This window comes from Perca fluviatilis, chromosome 4 (assembly GCF_010015445.1).
Source record: "Perca fluviatilis chromosome 4, GENO_Pfluv_1.0, whole genome shotgun sequence".
Classification (NCBI taxonomy): Eukaryota; Metazoa; Chordata; class Actinopteri; order Perciformes; family Percidae; genus Perca; species Perca fluviatilis.
In genome coordinates this window covers 17,354,688-17,377,564 of record NC_053115.1, presented here as the reverse complement: position 1 = coordinate 17,377,564, position 22,877 = coordinate 17,354,688, and the positions used below count along the sequence as shown (strand labels likewise).

Genomic DNA, 22,877 nt, shown 5'->3' with positions numbered 1-22,877 from the left:
GAGAGGAGGAGAGAGTTTTCCAAAATCGCTTTATTAAATATACATTGACTGCCATTTGCTAAACACAACGTGGGAATCATTGGACGTTAGTGCCAGGACAGAAATGAGGAGCAAAACAACAACACCGAAATGGATGAGCAACTTCATGGCAAATCCTGCTCATCTTTAGTCCTTAACTACTGGTCCTGTAAATGAGAACATACAAAAATCATGAAGCATAATGTTAGTGTGTCACAAACCTCTAACAAACAATGCATTTTAACCTCTGTGCTCACCTTAACCATTCGGCCATGAACCAGGTATGGTGACCTAAAGTCATGCTGGCAGTTGGCATATCCCATGCCCAGTCCCAAACCTGAACCAAGTGAGACAGGCCACGTGCGACCTGGGGGAGAAATACATTCAACCATGAATGATGTTTTAAAGTAGTGCTTAAAAAAAAATAAACACCCTGAATTTACCAGTCTATCTTAAGAAAGAGCACTTACGTTTAAAGAGAAGGACGGAGAACACAACGCCCACAGCAAGGCCAGTTACTGCAAAAGAGTAAGAAAAAAAGAAAGGTAGTGTAGTGGGGAAATTAAACTACACTTCCAAAAAATATTGGACTTTAGCACTGACGTAATGTGACCATGTCGATCCAGTATAAAAATCTGGCTGGCATAGCTGTAAATCTTTAGTAATGAGGTCAGCGGGGTGCCGCTATTATGTTTGATGCAAGAGTTGGTAAATAGCACAAGTTAGCAAGACATTGCTCATTAGGAAATGAGAGGGAGAGAAAAAGCAGCAGGAGAAAAAAGAAAGAAAACAGTAAAAAGGGGTGTAAGAGAGGGGAAATTAGTCCATGCGGCACAGGGCAGAAGAGGTAATAGGTCAAAGAGTGCACACATGTGCATGTAAGCAATGTCATGACCCAGTATGGTCAAGCAGAAGGTTCGTCAGTGGCATAGAAGTTGGCTGAGTTTGTTTGAAGTGCTCAGACCGGAGCGGGATCTTGAGGAGGAATGTGTTTGTGCGCTCAACTTCACCTCGCTGCAGGCCACACCACACCCAACAGCAGGCCAGCCAGCACAGAAAACCCATAAAATAAACCCGCCATTTGGGCCCCTCCGACTCTTAATTGGATTCAGGGAGCTATGCAGCATGACCGATTTGCCTGAACCAGAACCCTCAGACTGTTCTCTATCTATTACATAACTTACACATGTCAAACAAGGCCACAAAAGACCCTGCACACCCTCACTGTCAGTGCAGATCAACAATAAATCATTGACCTCTGCGTCCATTTCAAGCAAAGAGGTTCACCGTCTGTTGCAGCCTCAGTCTTTCTTTGGTCTACGCCCAGAGCAGTTTTGAAGCCCCTTATTTTCCACTGACTGTAAAAGCACTGGCAAAATATGAGAGGTGATCAACATCTCATTTTGGCATCCTTTCCCTTTGTCTGGATGTCTCAAAGGGGGGTGGATTATTACAAAAACATTTGTGCTGCAGTATAATGAACTGTATAACCCACAGGCCAATAATCAGGTTTTCCCAGAAAATAAAATCCAGAGCTGGTTAAAGGTACTGTTCTTCATTTGTTCATTATTTCAAGTATTTTTATGGAAATGTCATCACTAAAGACATTTGTTTCAATCATATTGATTCTGTGAATTTATCTTAGAAAAAAAATATTGTTTACTACTTCCTTAAATGAAATACAATGTTTAAAAAAAAACACACACAGTTGTTTCCTGTTATAAAGAGGATGTTTCTGATTGTCTTCCTCCCTTCAATGCACACAAAAGTTAGATTTGACTTCTCCTATTGTCTTTTTACTGTTGCCAGTATATACTGTATTAGCGGTCTTCCTTTGTTTACAGTACATATCCTTTGTAGGATATCTAAAAGTTTAACCACATAATCAGAACGAAATGTGGCACTAAATATAAAATTTGGTGTAGAGGCATCAGAGTATATAAGCTATTTATGTGGTTGTTTATATTATGTCCCAGAATTAACCATTTGTTATGTTAAATTGCTAGGAATCACAAAATACACTATTTTCCTGAGCAATCGTAGAAAGTTAGGACTAACAAAAAAAAAAAAAAAAACTGTAAAACAAGCCCCTGAGCAGAACATATGCTGCAGAGTTTCTCTGTCTACCAAAGACACCTTGGCACTGCTGGCAGTTTGCTACACAGAGTAAGCTCAAAGAAATGCCACAATGCAGATGATTTTACTCCCGGCAAGAAATATATTTCATTGTGCCAACGATGATGGGACAGATTGTTTGCCAGTCAAAGTATTTCCCCATGGTGATCTAGGCCTTTATTTATAGGACAACTGAAGACATGAAAGTGGAGAGGGGGGGGAATGACCTGCAGCAAAGGGCCACAGGCTGGAGCCGAACCCGCAGCCGAACCCGAGGAGCAAACCTCCGCATATGGGCGCGCGCTCCTCCAGGTGAGCCACCCAGGCGCCCGAAAACTGCCGTTTTTGATAAAAAGCAGTAACGTTTACATGGGTTTCGTTTATATTCCTGTTAGTAACGTTACTTGTGGAGGAATACACTTAAATGTAGGCCTACATGAAATGTGCAGAATGTTTTTTACACTGGATATGGCCTTTTCTGTATATGTCCCCATCATTTTAGCTTTTCTTGGTCAGATCAAACTTATTCAGCCTACTTTAGTCACACACAACAAATGTGTCCATTCTCTCCTGTAACATGTCCGTTGTAGTGGATGACTGGGTCGGACTCAGGGCTTTCATGTGGGGGAAACGGGTTACGATTCTGAACAAGAATTTTAATTTTACTCTCGAGATCCTCCGATGCCTCAGAGAGGCGTTGATCAGTAGTCAGCGCATCGACGACTCTGTGGCAGTCTGTGGCAGTTTAAACCAGAGGCGGCGTCAGCCGATTTTGCCGGGGCTTCAGCCCCGAATGTTTTGAGTGTAGCCCCGAATGTATTTTGAAAAGTTGACTGACAAATATGAAACCGGACAATAGCCTATGTAAACCCCAGAAATCATAAGTTGCCTTATTTCATTGTGCTACAACTCATGGTAGAACTGTAACTTTGTCCAATTTATTTTTCCGAGGCGAAAAGAACGGGCAGCTACGTGCGGGATCTGAACATCACGCCGTATTTGTTGCCATCACCTAGCAACCGTCTCTAAGTGAGGAAAGGTGTAATTTTTGGAGAAATTAAAGCCAAATCAAATACATTGATGCCATCAACGCAAAGTTTAGGAGGGCAATACTAATGATTTAGTGTGAAGTTCCCGTGACGTTTCCAGGCTACGGTTCAGACTCAAACACACGGAGCTCTGAAGCAGACCTGTGCGTCGCTTAGTGTCCACTCTCGCTTTTTATGTGTCAACCTGAAGCTGCACAGACCACGGAAGGCGCGCTGCTCATCTCTATTTTTACAGCGAGAGCGCAACGCACAGGAAAGCATTGTCAGAGGAAAGAGGAAACGGCAGACTGACCGAGCGAGGAGTCAGACACAAGTAAACATAGGAGCTGCCAATTATCTATTCTGAAACTCTAGGGGGAGTTCTATAGAGAAACCTGCGAGCAAAAAGAAAACAGCGAAGAAATGGCCAAAACTGCGTAGCGCCTCTTTAATACAGCCATGGTTTCATCTCTCATCCACGTTACAGGCTATACAGCATACAGCCCTCGGATGTATCGTAAGATAAGTGTTAAACCCTAAACCCACATCTGCTCTTAGGGACATATAACATATTACGATAAGATATTACGTTAATGTTAGCTGCCTAACTAGCTCCATTATTTAGCTTGAAGAGAGCATGCGCAGTGCAGGGCGACATGGGCGGGCGGGGGCAGTCCCGCGGGTCTGCGTCCATTATGCGCGTTCATCATGCCTAGTTTAATAACTCTGGATTCAGCTACTAGTAAATCTTAAAAATCTTAAAAACGTGACATTTTAAACAAGGACCCATTAAGTGTTCGGGCTGGTAAGTTGGTGTACACCAAAAAAAATTATCCGCTAAAATATAGAAGTTTCTTTCGCCATGCAAAGTCTATGGGAAAAGTCTTTCTGGGCCAGAGGGGTGCAATTCCACCGTTATCCGCTAAGCCCATGGTTGCTTTAAGACATGGCACTGTTCCTGGGGGCTTGAGATGCTGCGGCAGATGTGTCGCGCTTGAGCTCCGTCTATTTCTGCCGTAGTTTCGGTTTTCCACCTCCGACGTAGAGCAGCGTACAGCCACTTCCCTAAACTTTCGCTCATTCAGAGGACAGAGTCTCAAACGGGGCTCTGAGTCTGTCAGAAGGTCGGAGATCTACCGTATCAGCAGAGCAATGGTGCACTATGGTGCAGGTAGATTATTTTCTGAAATATAGTGACTTTATTCTTGTAATAGCCTATCATAACTTTATTTTTCTCAAAATATCACGACTCCTCCAAATCTCAGAAAACACATATATTTTGAATGTGCACAAAGTTTTGAACTTGAGCAGAAATCTTGCTCAAACTCATCTGAAATATTACCGTCCAGGGGTTTATTAATTCATTAAAATGAATTAATGTATCATTGAGGTGAATAATTGTCATATGCACATTTAAGGAGGTTACTTCCTCAACAAAAGAGTAAGTAATGCCTAGGAAATTATGCCTAGGCTACATGTTTGCTGACTCAGATATAATTACAAAAGCCGATCTACAGGAGAATAAATAGATGAACGCAATACAGAAAGCCTGAGAGCCTTACTGCAATATATTCCATTATGTTTTTTATATATTTGGATTGTAATCTATGTTTCCCTTTACATAAATATATTTCCAGCATGAATTGATTCAGAAAAATGTATAAATAGGTGCATACAAATTCACCAGAATGCAGGAAATGAAGTGTTTAATGCTTAAAAATGGCATTAAGTCCCCCGCATCATAAGTCACCAAACAAATCTGGAAACAAAACCTTGGCCTTTGGGTTGCCAGATCAGTCATGATTAGGCCAAATGGTGGTGCCATCTAAATAACATCTACAAACTGGGCAGCTAAAATGAACATACAATGGTTATTACAAGCTGGGCAAGCCAATCGCTGTTTTTGCATTGCATTCAGTTTATTTTAATGGCTAAGCCCCGAATCTACTCAAGTCCTAGAAACGCCCCTGGTTTAAACTGCCGACAGGTAGTCACACTGTGATGCCGCTCATCTCGGCAAGATTGCTGACGGGTGTCGATGAGTGCCAGAGATCGCCTGCCAGTGCTTGGCTCCTGCCACAGACTCGTCGATGCGCTGACTACTGATCGATGCCTCAGTGGCGATCGTCAGACACTTGCCACAGAGGCATCGATGCCACTAGGAGGATCTCGGCCCTACTGTCTCTCTCCACAGTGGATCCATCTGAAAGACTGGCTTTCCATTTTAGTATCAACAGGGAAAACAATAACATAAGTCCTTCCAGGCGGGCCTGGAGGCTATGTGGCAGTGAAGTTATAAAGACAATATCTATCACACAGCATGCTAAGGTCATTAGTATTTATAAAACAGGATTAAATCGCCATTTTATGCTCATTCTGTCTGACAACAGATAGAACAATACTTAAATGACAACAACTAATTTGTGACTTCAGCTGTATTAAAAACACACTATACAGAGTAGGAGTGGACAGAAAATTGGTTCACCTGAGCAGAGTAATCATACGGTCCTTCCCACTCATACATTTAGCAGTTTTCCAATGGTTTAAGCATTTTCGTGTGGACAGATTTTTTTGATCTATTCAGCAGATAACGCAATATAGCCTAAGACATCCATGGTTAACGTCACAGTTGACCTCAGTAGACTGTCATATGTCCCGTAGAAAAGAATAGACTCAGACTAATCTGTACCACAGCGTATTTACCATGTGTAATATGCTGCAGAAAGCCTAACGACAGCGTTAAACAATTGTATTACACGTATGAAAGACATTAACCTGTTTTCACGGCTGTATCAGCAAGACAGCGGTCCCATTTTCGCCCGTGTTCGTCTGCCATGTTTTTCAGCTGTCAGGAAGCTCTGCAAAATATCGCGAGGGAAATTGAGATTCACGTGAACTTACCCCGCCACCACTACGCTCTTCTTATTCCGGCAGTGTGGACGCTGCTAGGCGACAACTACGCCACATCAAAGATTTTATTAAACCTCTGCCTCCATATAGCCTACGATTATTTATGCGTTATACACATAGACTGTATATGTCCATGGTTATACACCTTTTTTGCCCTTCAGTTTCTTTTTTCGTTTTTTATTCAGCTCCTAAAACAATATTTAAGCTACTTCGTGAACATCTTTGATCTTTGATTTAATCAGACAACAGGGTATGTGAACTGATCTAAACCTTACTGTTTAGAAAGGTGCACATTATACACACTTTATATAAATTATATGTATTGGCCCCCTCAATTTATGTTACTTTACTTAATTTCTGACTGTGAAATAATTTTAAAGTGTTAATCCTTTAGTTTAGATAAAACTAATTTGCTAACTTTTCTTGCTGTCATTTTAGTAGGCTGCTCAATACGTCTGACATATCTAATAAAAGTTCTGTATAGGTATTACAACTTCTTAATAGTTTTCACTGCTGGTGGAAGTGTGACACATCCCGCCCATATGCATATTATGTTATGGACAGGAAGTGATCATACATGCACAAAGTGTTGCATAAGATAATCTAGATGTGGCATATTTTGAGAAAGAACTTGAGCCACACCATCTTCTAATAAAAAATGGCTGGTTTTTCAAAAACACTCGATTTTGTTCATAGTAATACTAATCGTTGTTTGAGATTGTAGCTGCATGGATTGCTCCCCCTCTTATGAAATTCCAGCAGACTCGATGCTAGAAGTCAAACTGCTGCTGTCACTACAGTCACTAATGACTACAGATATTGGAGGGGTTTACAGGCAGGTTTCCCATTTACAAACAATTAAGGATGCACATTAGCATTAGCATGAATGAATGAATGAATGAAGCATATTTTTACAATGTCATGATAGCTAATATGGAGATTTTCAGAAATGATTTAGAAATATGCTATATATAATAGAGAGAACACTTGCATGGGTCACTTGGTCATGCTTTTTATGACACCTCACAATAGTTAACCAATTAGAAATGGTAGCTATAGTCACAGTAAACATGAATCCAGAATACTGGAAGTGGGGAGAAATTACCTTACCTTTATGGTCCATAAGTGTACTTTTTTCACTCATATGTGATGTATAACTACAACTGTTGAACGGTAAAAATCGTACTTCCGATAGTCATTTTGATCGCTGAGAAATCATAAAAGTCATGCATTTTACCATCCAAAGTCGGTTTTAATATAAAAAATAGCATTAATGAACCACCAGCCACCACAGGTGTCACCAAATCCACCACAAAACCCCCATTAATGATCAACAACAACACATTAATGTATTGTATAACATTTATACAATCATTACACCTGCTTGTATACTTGCATCATTCATGCATATTGCAAATAAGGAAACATTGGAATCCATTAAACTGGACAAATATAATATCATATAATATAAATACATTATATTTTGATTTGCATAATTTCTGGCATTTCAATTTTTTTTCATGAAAAGAGCATCACATTTATAGCAGTTTCCAGTCATCGTTTTGAAAGGAAGGATATTTTTTTTTTACTCAATCAGTGTATTTGTCTATCTGGTGGCCTCTCTGGGTGCATATTTACTGCGTCTGCACCACTCCTCTCTTTCCATACTTGGCAATGCCTTTCTTGCTCCTTCGCTATTGGCTGCTGCAGAGAAAAGCCCCGTGTGACCCGGACATGCAACCGGGGACTGTTTTCTGACTGCAGCAGCCTCCTTCCTGTAGCCCGGTTGAGGAAGTGAATTTCGCTGACAGGGCTGGGTTCAGTGAGGGAGAGGCGAACAAAACATCTTCCGCGGGGGACTAAAAAACAACAAAACAACAAGAGACGAGCGGAGCGATTTGTTAAACCATAGTAAAGCTAAGTTGTGCTGGTGAAATCGTGCTCCCCTGCCCCGCTGAGGCCGCCGCAGACATGGTAAGGGCCGCGGTAGAGCTTGGAGTGATAGGGACGGGGTGAGAGAGTTTGGTGGGGCTGCTGGCTACTGCTAAGCAAGCGCTAACGGCTAGCGGTGCTAAGCTAGGCTAAAGCTAGCCGTAGGTGCAGGGTGGTAACCTGAGAGCAGCAGCAGTAGGAGGAGGAGGAGGGGATTCTAGGTATAAATCACCGATGCATATCTAACTTGCTCTGTTTGCAAAACTTGTGCGTACCGGATAGGAATGAAATAGCTTGCAGCTGTTTCTTCCAGCTAGTTAGCTTGTAGCTAGCTGCTAGCCAAGCTAGATTCCCCGTATGCATAAAGTTAGCACAGGATGTTTTGGGTTTGACACAAGTTCGTAGTATGAGTGAGGAGTCCTAATATAACGTACGCGCACACACACACGCACGCACACACAGGCTAATATAGTCAAGCGCCGGGTTGCCTGTAGCTAAAATAAGACTGCTTGCTGCTCCTATTCCTAACCATGACAAGCTGTTCACCACCTCCGTTAAGTTTTCCCTGCCTTGCAAGTTTAATCTTGATTTTGCCAATATTTAATATGGGAATTGTTGATGTCTGACGACCCCTACAAATCATACCTGCAATTATTGTTCCTTTATTGGTTATTTTAGATTTTTGTTTCATTTCTTCACTTATATCGCAGTAACACCACTGTAATTAGCTAGTCATGTAATGATACTCGACAAAAACTAATATATGTACTTAAAGGGCAACTATTGTATAGCATTTTCAGGATAATACTTGTATTTAGTGTTTGTACTAGAACATGTTTACATGCTTTGAATGTAAAAAAAACAAAAAACAAATGGCTGCTGCAGCTGTATTCATCCTCTGTAGGAGCACTCTTTATGCCCCCTCCCGAAAAAGCCCCGTCTTCTCTGATTGGCCAGCGTGTTTCCTGGAATCTGCGCTGCGCCCCGCCACAACCTCCGCCGTTGTTTCACTAGTTGAAGCTGGAGCTACTGCAACAGCGTATAAAGCAGCACTTTCTACCGTCAAAAATTGCAGATAAAGGCTTCTAAACCAAATACTACCCAATCTGACATGTTTCAGCAGAAATGCAACCTGAAATTGGGGAGAATTTAACAAATGATCAGCAAAGATGACCTCTTTTACTGCAGTTAGCATGTAGCTACTATAGTTAGCAGTGGGCACTAATAGAATAATGTTATAGCAGCACTTTCTATAGTCAAAAATTGCAGATAAAGGCTTCTAAACCAAATACTACCCAATCTGACATGTTTCAGCAGAAATGCAACCTGAAATTGGGGAGAATTTAACAAATGATCAGCAAAGATGACCTCTTTTACTGCAGTTAGCATGTAGCTACTATAGTTAGCAGTGGGCACTAATAGAATAATGTTATAGCAGCACTTTCTATAGTCAAAAATTGCAGATAAAGGCTTTTAAACCAAATACTACATAACCGGTAATGTGACCTTGAATTGGGGAGACAGTGGCAGCCAAGATGACATATTTTACTGCCGTTAGCATGTAGCTACATGTGATAATGTTAACAGCGCAGTAACTTAAAAAAAAAAAAAAAACACTCCATTCCTGCCTACCTGGAGCAGATGACCAATCATAGAAGGCTGGCTTAGAGTTGTGTAACACTTAGCCAAGATTAGAAAAAACTGTTGAAACCGGAGCGTTCAGAACAGTTGGAAATCTGAACGTTTTAACTCACGGGATTTCTCTAAAATACGTTTACCTCATTATTTGAACGTTTAACATGAAAATCCGACAAACCATTGTAGATATGACAGAAAATACGGAAAAACATATGTCCACTTTAAACTATTGTAGCATAACGGAGCACCATTTTGTGCTTCCATACTGTTGTAGTAATTCCACATGACCTAACTTGTCTTATGCCTGAGTTGGGAAGAGCAGCTGTTTTTTCTCCGTAGTCGCCCACTCTCCTCCGCCTCACCTCATCCATCCTGCTGGCTGAGCCTCACCGCTCTCCCCTAACCCCAGGGGTTGTTGGTCTGAGCTAGTGTTTACATGGAGATAGGAGCACTGGTAAACACAGCGTCAAGGAGTGCAGGTGTCTGACTGTGCCGATTGATTCATCAGCTGAGAGAGATTTTAAGACAGGCAAAAAGCAACTCTAAGGAGAGGAAATGGCATGGGAGACACTGCCTAGAAACTTCTGTTATGTTCAGGGTCACCCGTAAGGAAAAAATGTTTACAGAAAGAGGGTTCTCTACTTTATAACATGTCATTGTCCTTAGACCAGCTAGCAACTTTATGAATATAGTCTTTAAGGTTTATGCACTTAAGAGGAGTCCCTTCATAGATAAGCCAAGGCGAAGGGTTTTGTTGACATCTACAAGGAGAGTAAATGAAATAGGTATAACAAACACATTGCTAAAAACTATTTGCTATTGTGCTGTTGGTGGTTTTGATTGATTAAATTGATTTAAACTTATTTCCAATGCAAATGCATCCCTTTTTCCCATTGGTTTTGGATGAGTAGTCACATTGTTCATCCCATTTCTTTATTCTTCATAGCCCCATTTCTGTTTGTTTTGTTTTTTGTTATGGACATTAGTGCACTTGTCATATCAGGATTTATCTCTGGGCTTTCATACCAATACTAACGTTTGTAATGATATGTTGAAAGTGATCACTCAGAATTTAAGTTGGTCTAGGTTGGTAAAATCAGTTTTACAACACTGATGTTAACTTAAATTCAGGTACCATAGAAGTGACTTTGATGGCATTGTTTGCTCAGATGAAAATGATTGTGGCATAGCCAGTAACCTGCGTACTCTTCACGGCAGCTGTCACTCAACATCCAGTTAAGAGCTATTGGCAGATATGTACATGGTTTAGGTGTGTGTAGTCTCTCATTGCCAGACCTATCTCTACAGCGCAGTCAGTGCTGGAGCATGGTCTGGCTACACCGCTTACCTATTTTGGGGTAGGGGAAAATGCTCTGCCTTGTTTGTATTTCTTTAATCCAATCACAACTGCCCTGGGTGGTGCTAAGCCCCGGATGCAGCAAAGGTGCCCTCGCAAAATAGATGGCGAAGATAGCGGAAAAGGAGAGACATTAAGTGCCGGATGTCAGGCTTTCCCAGCAATGAAGCCGGATTAAGATATGTGTGACAAGCATAACTCTTTGTTCAAAACAACAATGGCGGACATGATAGACAGATGGTTCTTAGTACATAACCAAACAAGCCTCCGTAAACAACTCAAACATGTAACCAAAAAAGGAATTTGCTACAGACAGTCTCATGCTATATTAGGGCTGTGCAATTAATCGAAATTTAATCGTGATTATGATTTCTGCTCCCAATGATCAAAAAAACAGAATAATCGAGAAAAACAATTATTTAGCTCATTACGTTTTGCAAGTAAACTCTTATCTTTTCTTGTGCTCTGAATGAAAAAATTAAGTTTAAATAGGAAAAGTATTAAGGCAAATTTCACAGTTGTAGGCCTATGTGTTTTTTTTAACTGTGGATTTATTTAACTTTTTCCACTGTTTTTTAAGTTCAATTATTGCAACATCTTTCCAGAAGTCAACGAGTAATCGTGTTAAATTATGGTGATTTCAATATTGCCCGAATAATTGTGATTATATTTTTTTCCATAATCGAGCGGCCCTATGCTGTATTGAAGACTCAAATTTATGTGGGGGCCATTGGCTTTGTAGTCTGTGATGATGGTGAGCTTTTGAGTGTTTGTTTGTTACACAAAAGACACACTTCACAGTATTTCTGACCATTCTACAAAAACTACCTTCAGTTCTATGAACATGTGCTGTGAATCTTTTAGCTTGTTTTTGCATTTCAAACACAAGTGACCACTGGGTGGGAAGTCGGTGAGGGATCTTGTCACTGCAATACTGACACCTTCTGGTTAAAAACAAGACGCCACTTGTTCCAAGAGCATGATCAAGAGTCTTGTAAACATATCTTTTACTTATGAACTTGTCATTGCTGATTCCAAATGAAAAAGGTACTTCACTGTCTTTACTGCCAACATATAAGACCTATCTATAAAATTAAAGTTTGGCCTAAATGATAGTTGTGTTGCAAATGACATTTACCTGTTTTGTAGTTCACCTCAGTGAAAATGCTTCTCTGCCACACAACCTGCTACTGTTTGACGATAAGCTGAAATAGGGCTGGACGATTTTGGCTAAAATCATAATCACGATTAATCGAAGAAGTTACCTTGATTACGATTGTTGAACGATTATTTAAAAAAAAAAATCTTTTCTTATAGGCTACTGTAAATATGTTCACGGTTATTTTTTCTAATGAAAGAGTGCATAATCCTATCTTTGTGATTCTAAAATAAGGAAACAACACACAGATAGCAATTAATGCTTATTTATTAAATATTTCAAACAACTGAAGATTTTACAATGAAATAAAAAAGTAAATTAAGTTTTAATGTAAACAGGCGGAGTCACGTGACTACACACGCGGCGGCCGTAATACGTTTTAAGGGGAAAGTACATTAACACACAGTGGGCGGCACGGAAATATTAATAGGATTAAAAGACCGAAATAATCGACTTGGTAAAATTACGTCGGTTATAGGCTCTGAATTTCGGTTTCGATTATTTTTCAATTAATCATCCAGCCCTAAGCTGAAAGCAATTCCACGTCATATGTGCTGCCTAATTTGCCACCTGTGTTCCATGGTACAAGTCTCACAGCCAAATGAAGCGCATCCTTTGACAGCTGATGGACAATATCTGCACTGACATCACTTATTTGGATATGGTCAGATGTGCCACGTTTGAAAGTTTAACCCTGCCAACAGTGTTTTGCTTTGTGCTATTCAATTTGGTCAAACTTTTTACTATTTGGCGTCCCAATGACAATTATGAATTCATTTTTTTGCTCTGCAAATTCTCACATGACATATCATGAGTGCTGTCTATAGTCTCACAGTGCAAGCAGAGTTTGCTTTTAGAGGTGGGAATATTTTCTGCACAGCAACTCCTTTCATAGCCTCATACAGAATGTAGCAGGCCTTTATCAGTGTGCTGCTTTGGAGAATTGAAGGAGCTTGAAGTCATTTTTTTTATATAGAGAGCATACCAATAATGAGTACTAATCCAATACTTGCGTATATTTTCCTACATAAAATAGCCACCAAGTGTGCACTAATAGAGAGACCACTTTAAATCTAGTGAGTTTTGAAAGTTATGCTTTTTACATAACCTCTTTATTAGCATAGCAGGGCTTTTCTTTAAGGATAGGTTCAAAAATTTCCAAGCATGTCTTAAAATAATGATCAAGCACCCATATGAACGTTGAAGCAGCTTTTGCTTTCTATAATCATTCCTCCTGTTTATACTGGAGATCCCGTCTTGATGCACTTTAAAGTAAATAATGGAGTGCAAAATCCACAGTCCTCATTCTGGGTACAAATATATAATTCAAAGTTTATGTGAAGATATTGTGACACTTCAGCAGTCTGAGTTAGTCAAAGTTTTACGGTGTTGAGTACAAAAGTTTGTTTTCCTAGACTGTGTATACTTGTTGAGCTGTATAAGAGCTGTATCTTGCGAAAGCGGAGGTAGAATCTACCAAAAACGTTTTTCAAAATGGCTCTGCTTGGCGTCCGTCAGGATAACTTTACTAAAATGCTTGTGCCATTGCATTTCAATGCTTGCAACACAGTATCTGGCTCCAGTGTTCAATGGAGTACATATGGACATTTTTGACAGCGCACTGTTTAAGTATTGTTGGTACTGAACAAGACTAGGTGCTTCAGAATATAAACACTCATTGAGAGCAGCTGTTTTCAGGCCATTAAAATCCACTTAAATATTTATCCATTTTGTAATTAAGACGAAAATGTTACTATTGTTGTCTTACATAATTACAGCTGTTGGCATTGTACTTCAGCTGTAGTGACAAACATCACAAATTAAAAGTGTTACTATAACTTTGCTTTCAGTTAAGTTATTTTTTGGCCAGTACATAAAGAATTATCAATAATACCTCAGCTGGTATGACATGCACGCTTTTACACTACAGAACGTTTTATGAGTCTGGCTCTGTATACTTATGTCAAAACCGGATTATTAAAACTCACTTTACACATCTGCATTTAGAGATAACAAGTTTCTCTACATTTTATTTTAGTATGTTAATTGTCTCTTTCTATCTAAATAGCAATTTTATATCAGTTATATTGCCTCACAAATAACATATTATTTGGTACAAATTAAACCTTTGCCAGAACACTTTGTTGGTACACGGTCATCACATACATTTTTATTTTATGATTCGTAAAACTAAAAATGTGTGGATAATATTTGGAGCTAAATTACTTTTTTTTTTAAATGTTGAATTGTAACTTGTTTTGTTAGTAAACGAGAAGCAAAAACTTTTCACATTGAAACATACCAGTAACTATTAGCTTATGTAAATCTTTGAACTGATGTGTTTAACTATAATCTGATAATACAGTGTAAAGTCTCGTCTATTTGTTTTCAGAATGACCAGCAGCTGGACTGTGCCCTTGACCTGATGAGGCGTCTGCCTCCTCAGCAGATCGAGAAGAACCTCAGTGACCTCATTGACCTGGTGAGTTACTGTCTTTTCTTTATCCTGTCATATTTCTTTAAGGTAAAAACACACACAGGGTGTAGGCTATGTCCTCTCCAGACATGTTTTGATCAATTTAAAAATATTCTGTTTTGTATAATAGTTTGTGTATGATATGGTTTTTCCACAAAAATGTTCAATTACCTTTGTTAATAATAATAATAAAAAAGCTTCATTAAAAAATCCAGAATGAATATGCAATGTTCAAATCAAGGGATTAACTGGTGGAGACAAGAACTCGGTTTCCACCTGGTAGTAAAATCCGATCTGAGTGATCGGATCACAAATGGACAGCTCTAAAGACTCTCTCAGGATGCATTGAGGACACATTGAGATCTGATCACTGAAACACAATTTGGAGGTGGTCTAGGCCACACATGTCTACATTCTAATAGCAGTGAGAACGAGAATGTGTCCTGGGCCACATTTAGGAACGCCTACTCAACTGTGAGCGGAACTACATACTTATTCAAAGTATCTTTCATGTCACAGAAACCATGAATGTGTGAATTGTGTGTTTTGGATGTTATTATCATACTGTTGGTGATGTGTTGCTGATTTTGTTTCTGTGCTGCCTGCTCTTATATCTCCGGCTGTCTGGAGCTCTCTGCTGCGCTGTTGATTGGAAAAGGCAGCCGCCGGTATTCAGTAACGTTATTTTTAGGTTCATAAAACGTCCCTGAACTCACCATTATGTAGGATATTACTACAGACATTCCTACTCTAACGTCTTCTCCTTTTGTTTTTTATTAGTCTTGCTTTGCCAGGTCAATCTACAGCGATGTGTTAGCTCTGGAGAAAGTCTTAGCTAAGCAAAAGCAGCGACTGTGAAACCGTTTTAATTTTCTATAAATTCATCAATAAAAGTTCCGTTATTTTGTTGTTTAAATGCTTTTATTATGAAGAGGGAAATGTTGGGGCTTTATCAGCAGTAACACGACTCCTATAAGCGAACATAAAAGTAAAATAAAGCAGATATATACTCACCTAAAGGATTATTAGGAACACCTGTTAAATTTCACGTTAATGAAATTATCTAATCAACCAATCACATGGCAGCTGCTTCAATGCATTTATGTGTGTGGTCCAGGTCTAGACAATCTCCTGAACTCCAAACTGAATGTCAGAATGGGAAAGAAAGGAGATCTAAGCAACTTTGAGCATGGCATGGTTGTTGGTGCCAGACGGGCTGGTTTGAGTATTTCACAATCTGCTCAGTTACTGGGATTTTCACGCGCAACCATTTCTAGGGTTTACAAAGAATGGTCTGAAAAAGGAAAAACATCCAGGATGCTGCAGTCCTGGGGGGAGAAAATGCCTTGTTGATGGTAGAGGTCAGAGGAGAATGGGCCGACTGATTCCAACAGATAGAAGATCAACTTTGACTCAACCACTCGTTACAACCGAGGTATGCAGCAAAGCATTTGGCGTAAACAGAATGAGAACATGGATCCATCATGCCTTGTTACCACTGGGCAGGCTGGTGGTGGTGTACTGGTGTGGGGGATCCCTTCGTCTTCGCTTTTACAAGTAATCGCATGTTTCTAATGTATGATTTATGTGAAAGTAACAACTGACATTTATAAACGCACACTCGCACACAACCAGCCTATATGCAAATGTGAATGATGTAGTGTTTATTTGCATATTGAGCGGGGAAGTGAGCTCCGATCACAAGTGGTCACTCAGGACGCATTTGGAGACACATTCTACTGCCAGGTGGGAACACGCGTACTTATAGCTGTCCACTTGTGATCCGATCCCTCAGATCCGATTTTAATACCAGGTCTGATCAGGGCCAAGATGTCTCCTACTTTACTGAAAAGTTCAATCACTATGTGCAATGGAGGTTTCAAGTTTCCACATCATACTTGTGTAGGTTGGATATTGGACCACAATTGGCTTCCAAGCTATTTGTGATATCACAAAATCCTGCTCGTAAATCGTACATACACGTTTTCTTTTTTTTTTCTTTTTTTTTTATTGATCGATTTCTTTATTTTCATGTCCTACGGAGTGCTCATTGGTTTACAAGACAACAAAAATTCTGTTCATTGCATTTCACTTTATTTCAAGATTATAGGTTATTTTACAGCTCGGTCTTAAACAAAGTATTCTGTCTTTTTTCCCCAAGTCTGTTATACTGAGCACAGAGAAATCCCTATTTTCATTTAGTTTAAGCAAACTAAAGTGTGATACACTTTTTGAAACAGATAGCACCTTGATAACACAATTTTAAGTGGAGGAGGACTTTAAATGCAATTTGAATATAATTATGTTTAGTTTATTATAAAAATTGATTGTCAGTCCCTCTGTCATACAGTCTTATAGTCTAGAAGCAACGGTTGATAGACAACTCAGATTGTTGTTTCATACCATGCAGTTACGACAGTTGCAGCAGTTGAGGCTGTGTCATCTGGCTAACTGGGCAACATTTGAATGACTTTAAATTTCTGCCTGTAAATTAATCATTTGTTTCCTTCCTACAGTTTTCTGTTTAAAAAGGAGCCTTCTTATTCTGAAACTGTTAGACCTGTACTGTGGATTTTAACATAGCAGTGCTAGCTGATTCCAACAAATTAAGCTAAATTGGACACAAATCAAATCACACGTTTACCAGTGTTTGCATGGCACCTTGTTTTGTGGGCATATACATTCCTTTCCACCCAGACCCCCACCTGCTCACCTTCCTCTTCCCTCACCTTTAACCTCCCTCCCCCTGGGCATCGACACTCTCCTCACCCATTTCACTGTGTCCGGTTGTTAGCGATTATTATTGCAGCTGTCAATCACCTCCACTGCCAGGCACCTTTTGGCTTCACCATCTCTGCTCAAACTCTTCCTGGTGACTCAGAATCACCTGCAATCTCCTCTTTCTTTCCTGTTTCCCACATCTCTCTTGTCTCCATTTTCTCCCCACTCTTCCCACTGGGATTTGTCTCCCCCTCCCTCCTTTGTCTCTCCCAGTCTGGGCTTTGTGTGTTTTTTTTTTTTTTTTTTTTTTTTTTTTTTTTTTTTTGTGTGTGTGTGTGTGTGTGTGTGTAGGGGTGTGTGTGTGTGTGTGTGTGTGTGTGTGAGGGGTGTGTGTGTGTGTGTGTGTGTGTGTTAGGGGTGTGTGTGTGTGTGTGTGTGTGTGTGTGTGTTTAGGGGTGTGTGTGTGTAGGGTGTGTGTGTGTTGTGTAGGGTGTGTGTGTATGGGGTGTGTGTGTAGGGGGGTGTGTGTGTGTAGGGGGGTGTGTGTGTGTAGGGAAACAGGGCCTCCTTTGTGTCTATACTATGATGTAGGAGGACATAGAGAGGGAAGTCCATGTCAGTCTGTGAGAAGTAATTTGTACAACCTTATCCTCTAGATATTACGTTTCCCATTGATATTTTATTCCAGCTCCCCTCAGTAACCTCTGATATTAAGTGAAGCTGGAATGTGAAAGACAAGATCTTTCAGTTCATTTTTGACCAAAATGAGAGTCAAATACAAGGCTACTCTTGTTTTTGCTGTCTAGTCCGTATCTCCAGTTCTTATAAGTTGGCATCTCTTAAAGGAAGTCTGAATAGACAAAATCGCTTGTTCTTATGTCTCCTGCTCACACAGACAAACGGAACACTTTTAATAAGATGAGGAGTTGAGATTTGTTACAAAATGTAGCAGAACTTTCTGCAGCTGAGCACATCAAAGTATCTGTGCTGAAGAAAACATTGTGTTAATGTTATGATCTCTGTGTTTGCATCCAGGTGCCCAGTCTGTGTGAGGACCTCCTCTCCTCTGTGGACCAGCCCCTGAAGATTGCCCGGGACAAGGTGGTGGGGAAAGACTATCTGCTCTGTGATTACAACCGAGACGGCGACTCCTACAGGTTGAGTTTAAAACTGCACTTCAGTCATGGACAAGAAGCATCAACTACATTATGATCAGTTATCTGTCATTGAAAAAGAGATCAAAGACAGTGGCTGAAACTAACATTGTAGCTGGCTTTTAATGTTTTTTTTTTTTTTTTAATGTCCTTTCTAATACATCAGATCCCCGTGGAGTAATAAGTATGAACCTCCCATTGAAGATGGTGCAATGCCTTCAGCTCGCCTGAGGAAACTCGAGGTTGAAGCCAATAACGCCTTCGACCAGTACAGAGACCTGTGAGTACCAGTGAAGTAATCTCATGGGGAGTTTTTAATAAACGCTCAGCGTTGCCCTCTTGTGACCTCTGATATCTGTGTTTTTCAGGTACTTTGAGGGTGGCGTGTCCTCTGTGTACCTCTGGGACTTGGATCATGGCTTCGCTGGAGTTATTCTCATCAAGAAGGCTGGGGATGGGTCCAAGAAGATCAAAGGGTGCTGGGACTCCATCCATGTGGTGGAGGTGCAGGTGAGAATCAGCTCATATGAAATAGGTTGACATTTGCTCCTGCCCAGTCTTTTTGTGAGGCACCATCATAAATCTTTAGACAGCGATGCCGTGTAAAACTCCCCAAATTTAGTCTGCAGTATTGTCATTGCTTGTTGCGTCTGTTGTGCGAGCAGGAGAAGTCCAGCGGTCGTACTGCTCACTACAAACTCACCTCCACCGTCATGCTGTGGCTCCAGACAACCAAGACCGGCTCTGGCACCATGAACCTGGGCGGCAGCCTTACAAGACAGGTATGGTGTTGAACTAAATGGGAAAACCACTGCTGACACGTCCAGCCTTTCTGTAGTCATCCATGGACCCGATTTGTTTTTATCTTTTCACAGATGGAAAAAGATGAGACAGTTGGAGAGTCCTCACCCCACATCGCCAACATTGGCCGCCTTGTCGAAGTCAGTGTTACGGCTAATATCCTGCTTGTTTAACTTCTTTTGACTGCCTACCTAAAAGTCCTTTGCTTCAGTCACATAGCCTAGCCAGTGTTACTGTGCATCATGTTCAGCACACTTAGCCCCCTCCATATCTAGTCAATAGAGTTATTGTCTAAAAACGGTGTCGTTGATGACCGGAAAAAAGGGGCTGACTAAAAGTTAAGAATGTCTTGATTTTTGTTCCAGGATATGGAGAACAAGATTCGCTCCACACTGAATGAAATCTACTTTGGGAAGACCAAGGACATCGTCAACGGCCTAAGGTAATACTACATGAGTTGTTTGAATGACTTGGATCACCCTCTCTCTTTATTTTTTTTTTTTACAGCACTTCCCGTCAGCAGGGTCTGCAGAAACTATTGTTTTTAAGTATACCAGTCTTACTGCGAGCAAAGTTGGTTTACTTCTGTGTTGAACTGTTCAATAGATATTTTCTTACATCTTTTGTCAATTTCTGTCATTTCCTATCCAAAATTTGATTAAAAGCTACCTTTGCTGTTCATTATTTCTGTATTCACATCGCCTCCTGCTTCTCCTAACCCTCTCCTCAACCTCTCCTATGATCTTTTTTTGTTTATTGCCTTTCGTCCTACATTTCTGCTGCCATTCTTTTCACTGTCTTTCTTTTTTCCTGCCAAATCCCCCTGTCACCTCTCCTCCCCTGCTGTCTCTTACCTGTGCTCCAGATCTATTGAGTCTTTGCCTGATAACCAAAAGTACCGACAGCTCCAAAAGGAGCTGTCGCAGGTCCTCACCCAGCGACAGATCTTCATTGACTAGGGTCAGAGGTACAACCTGGCATGGAGAAGTGTGTTTGTGTTTGCGTGTGTATATTAGTGCATATTGGTGAGTGGAAAAATGTAACGGGAAACGTTGCTCACTGCTCTGTCCACTGTGCTCCTCTCTGGAGCTCCCTCTCAGATGTCTCCTGGTACTTTAAAGGAAGGAAGCAGGCAAGGTTCAAATAAGAAATTACTTCAGACATATATTTGATATTTCCATACAAGGACTTGGACGGTGCCTTCTTAAACAAAGTGTTAACATTTTTTGACCAGTTCAATTTCATATCAATATGAACCCCCAGATATTTGTAAGAGGAAACAATTTCAACCTGCTGATTTGTGGTGAGAATTTGTAATGCCCCCTTTCTTTTTCGGAAGTCAATAACTAGCTCCTTCGTCTCACTAATATTAAGATTGAGGCAATTAACGTCACGCCAGCTATCTCCTTGGGATGACGTTTATGTCATTTAAGATATGGCTAATCTTCAAATTTACTATAAGCAAATATTTAAGTAATAGAAAAATCTGATTATTTATTTATTCATCCCTCTCTGTTTAACTGTAATATAGTAACTCAAATAGATTAAAGCAAAGAGTGAAGATTTTAATTTCACTTAATTATGCATCCTAAAAAAACTTCATAGTTCAATAAAGTGCAAAATGTAAAGGGTGGTGAGTCCTGCTACAAGACACTGTAGGCAGGTAAAGTGAATAATGCATCTGCATGACAACAAATAACTAACTGTTGGTTTTTATTTGCCTGAAATTAATGTGTGCAGTGTATATACATATTTTTGACCATCTTCTTTCCACAGAGGAGGAGTTGGAATGTGATGTCTGTCTAACAAATAGATTCAGTTCCTCAGCTTTTCTCTTGAACTTATAGACTGTTTCTGGCTTGTTTGAGAAACTTTTTCAGTCTCTTTCACTGTTGTCCTGTTGATCTTGCACACACTGACTGTCTCTCCTTTCTTTGTGTCGTCCCCCCCCCCCCACAGGAGTGTTCAGACTCTGGCTGACAAGTCAAAGCAGGAGGCTCTGAAGGTCGACCTGATGGAGGCACTCAAACGCAAACAAAACAGCTAGAGTTGTTACTGTTTTTTTTTTTTTTCTTTTCTGTCTCTCTCACTCTTTCTGCCTCATCTCCTCCATCTTTTCTGTTTCTTTACGTCTCTCCCTCCACACCTGTTTCAGTGCTGCACTCTTGTTTATTTGTGGAATAACAAAAAAAAGGAGAAAAATGCTTAGCTTTTCCATTTTTTTTTTTTTTTGTCTGGTTTTGTTTTCATGCATCTCATTTGCCATGAAGCCATTCACTCACGCTCCCTCTGTCTCGCTTCACCCCTATCTTCTCTCTTCTCTCCAATGTAATGAATATAATGATAGTATTACCACGGTTAATGATAATCTTACAGTGTGAGGGTCATCGTAGTAATAATCCCTGATGTTCTCACAGCTGATGTATCTTCGGTCAGTTTAAAACGAGCGATTTTGGCCCGGCTCTTCCTCTGTGTCGAGGAAACGGGCACAGACTGTGCTGTAGGTGATGTAGGCTCGATGGGGCTGTCATTATTATGTTTATCAAATTTATTTCAAGCCCCTACTTTTGTTTATGACACCCGCCCCCCTGATATATTTGTATAAAATTATTAATGTTGGTATATAACTGTCATTCTTCTGGGTAAACGGTGTGAACAGCAGGGCGGCCTTCGGTTTGTGTTAGGTTTTTACTCTTTATTCCACTCTGTCCTCATGCATGTCAGCCTGTGGGGGCTGAGTGGAAATGTAGACTTATCAAACATGGGGATGGACTGTTATAATCACCCACGTTGTCAACCCCACCACCACCACACACACACACACACACACACACACACACACACACACACACACACACACACACACACTCTGTATAACATGACAGTTTGCCTCCCCTGTGTTCAGCTTATTCAACTTTTCTCTCTCCTCACCTACTATGTCTTTGTTGGGGGTCAGTTTGTGTCTCAGTGGAAACCTTTGCCTGTTTCCATTTTGGAGGGGAATCTTTTTGTTGTATTTTTGTTTTATTTTGTAAAGCTTATGATTCATATTGTATTAGAGCCTCCAGCAACAATAAAAACAGTAAAAAGCTGCTCTAATTCTTTTATTCTTCATTTGTTATTGAGGTGAGGTACTGTGCAAGGATAGTTGACAAAATAACGAACTACATTACCATTGCAAACACCGGTAGTCAGGTGGGTAATACTTTACTTATAGTCCCCTTATTATACATTTGTAAGCAGAATATGATCATTTAATACATTGCTTATAAAACCCTATGATGTAGCAAAAGGGCACTCGGATCCGCCAAGACATGCCCTATCTGACATGTCAATGCAGGGAATTTTCCCAGTCGGGAGCTCCTTATTTCAGATTATTCCGACACCACGTGAATGCAGCACAAATGCCCTATGAATATTCTTCCTTGTCCAACATATACATAATAAAGATGTTGGCCCATACCAAGGAGCTGCACCACTTTCACTTCCACTGAGTTTATGAAAATCGTGCTGACAGACAGGAGCCGAAAACATAACCTTCTTGGCAGAGGTAATATAATACCGTACA

The 22,877-nt window shown here is 40.3% G+C and overlaps 2 protein-coding genes across 3 annotated transcripts; one reads left to right on the top strand and one right to left on the bottom strand.

Annotated features, from left to right (window-relative positions):
* Window positions 1–11: 11 nt before the first annotated feature.
* LOC120557637 (MICOS complex subunit Mic10-like) lies at window positions 12–6,082 on the bottom strand. The gene is made up of 4 exons (XM_039798166.1): window positions 5,937–6,082; window positions 489–536; window positions 276–385; window positions 12–185 (listed from the first exon to the last, which is right to left on the bottom strand). The coding sequence occupies exons 1-4, from the start codon at window positions 5,995–5,997 to the stop codon at window positions 177–179; spliced, it is 228 nt and encodes a 75-aa protein (XP_039654100.1). The 5' UTR covers window positions 5,998–6,082; the 3' UTR covers window positions 12–176.
* Window positions 6,083–7,809: 1,727 nt separating this feature from the next.
* capzb (capping actin protein of muscle Z-line subunit beta) lies at window positions 7,810–22,403 on the top strand. Of its 2 annotated transcripts, XM_039798145.1 has the most exons (10): window positions 7,810–8,045; window positions 14,550–14,639; window positions 18,390–18,511; window positions 18,675–18,788; window positions 18,877–19,018; window positions 19,174–19,290; window positions 19,384–19,449; window positions 19,675–19,751; window positions 20,175–20,276; window positions 21,269–22,403. In XM_039798145.1, exons 1-9 carry the CDS (start codon window positions 8,043–8,045, stop codon window positions 20,266–20,268), a joined length of 825 nt encoding a protein of 274 aa, XP_039654079.1. In that variant the 5' UTR covers window positions 7,810–8,042; the 3' UTR covers window positions 20,269–20,276; window positions 21,269–22,403. The 2 variants fall into 2 exon arrangements, with proteins under 2 accessions (XP_039654079.1, XP_039654080.1); XM_039798146.1 differs by lacking the exon at window positions 20,175–20,276 and having other exon boundaries at window positions 7,811–8,045.
* The last annotated feature ends 474 nt before the right edge of the window (window positions 22,404–22,877 follow it).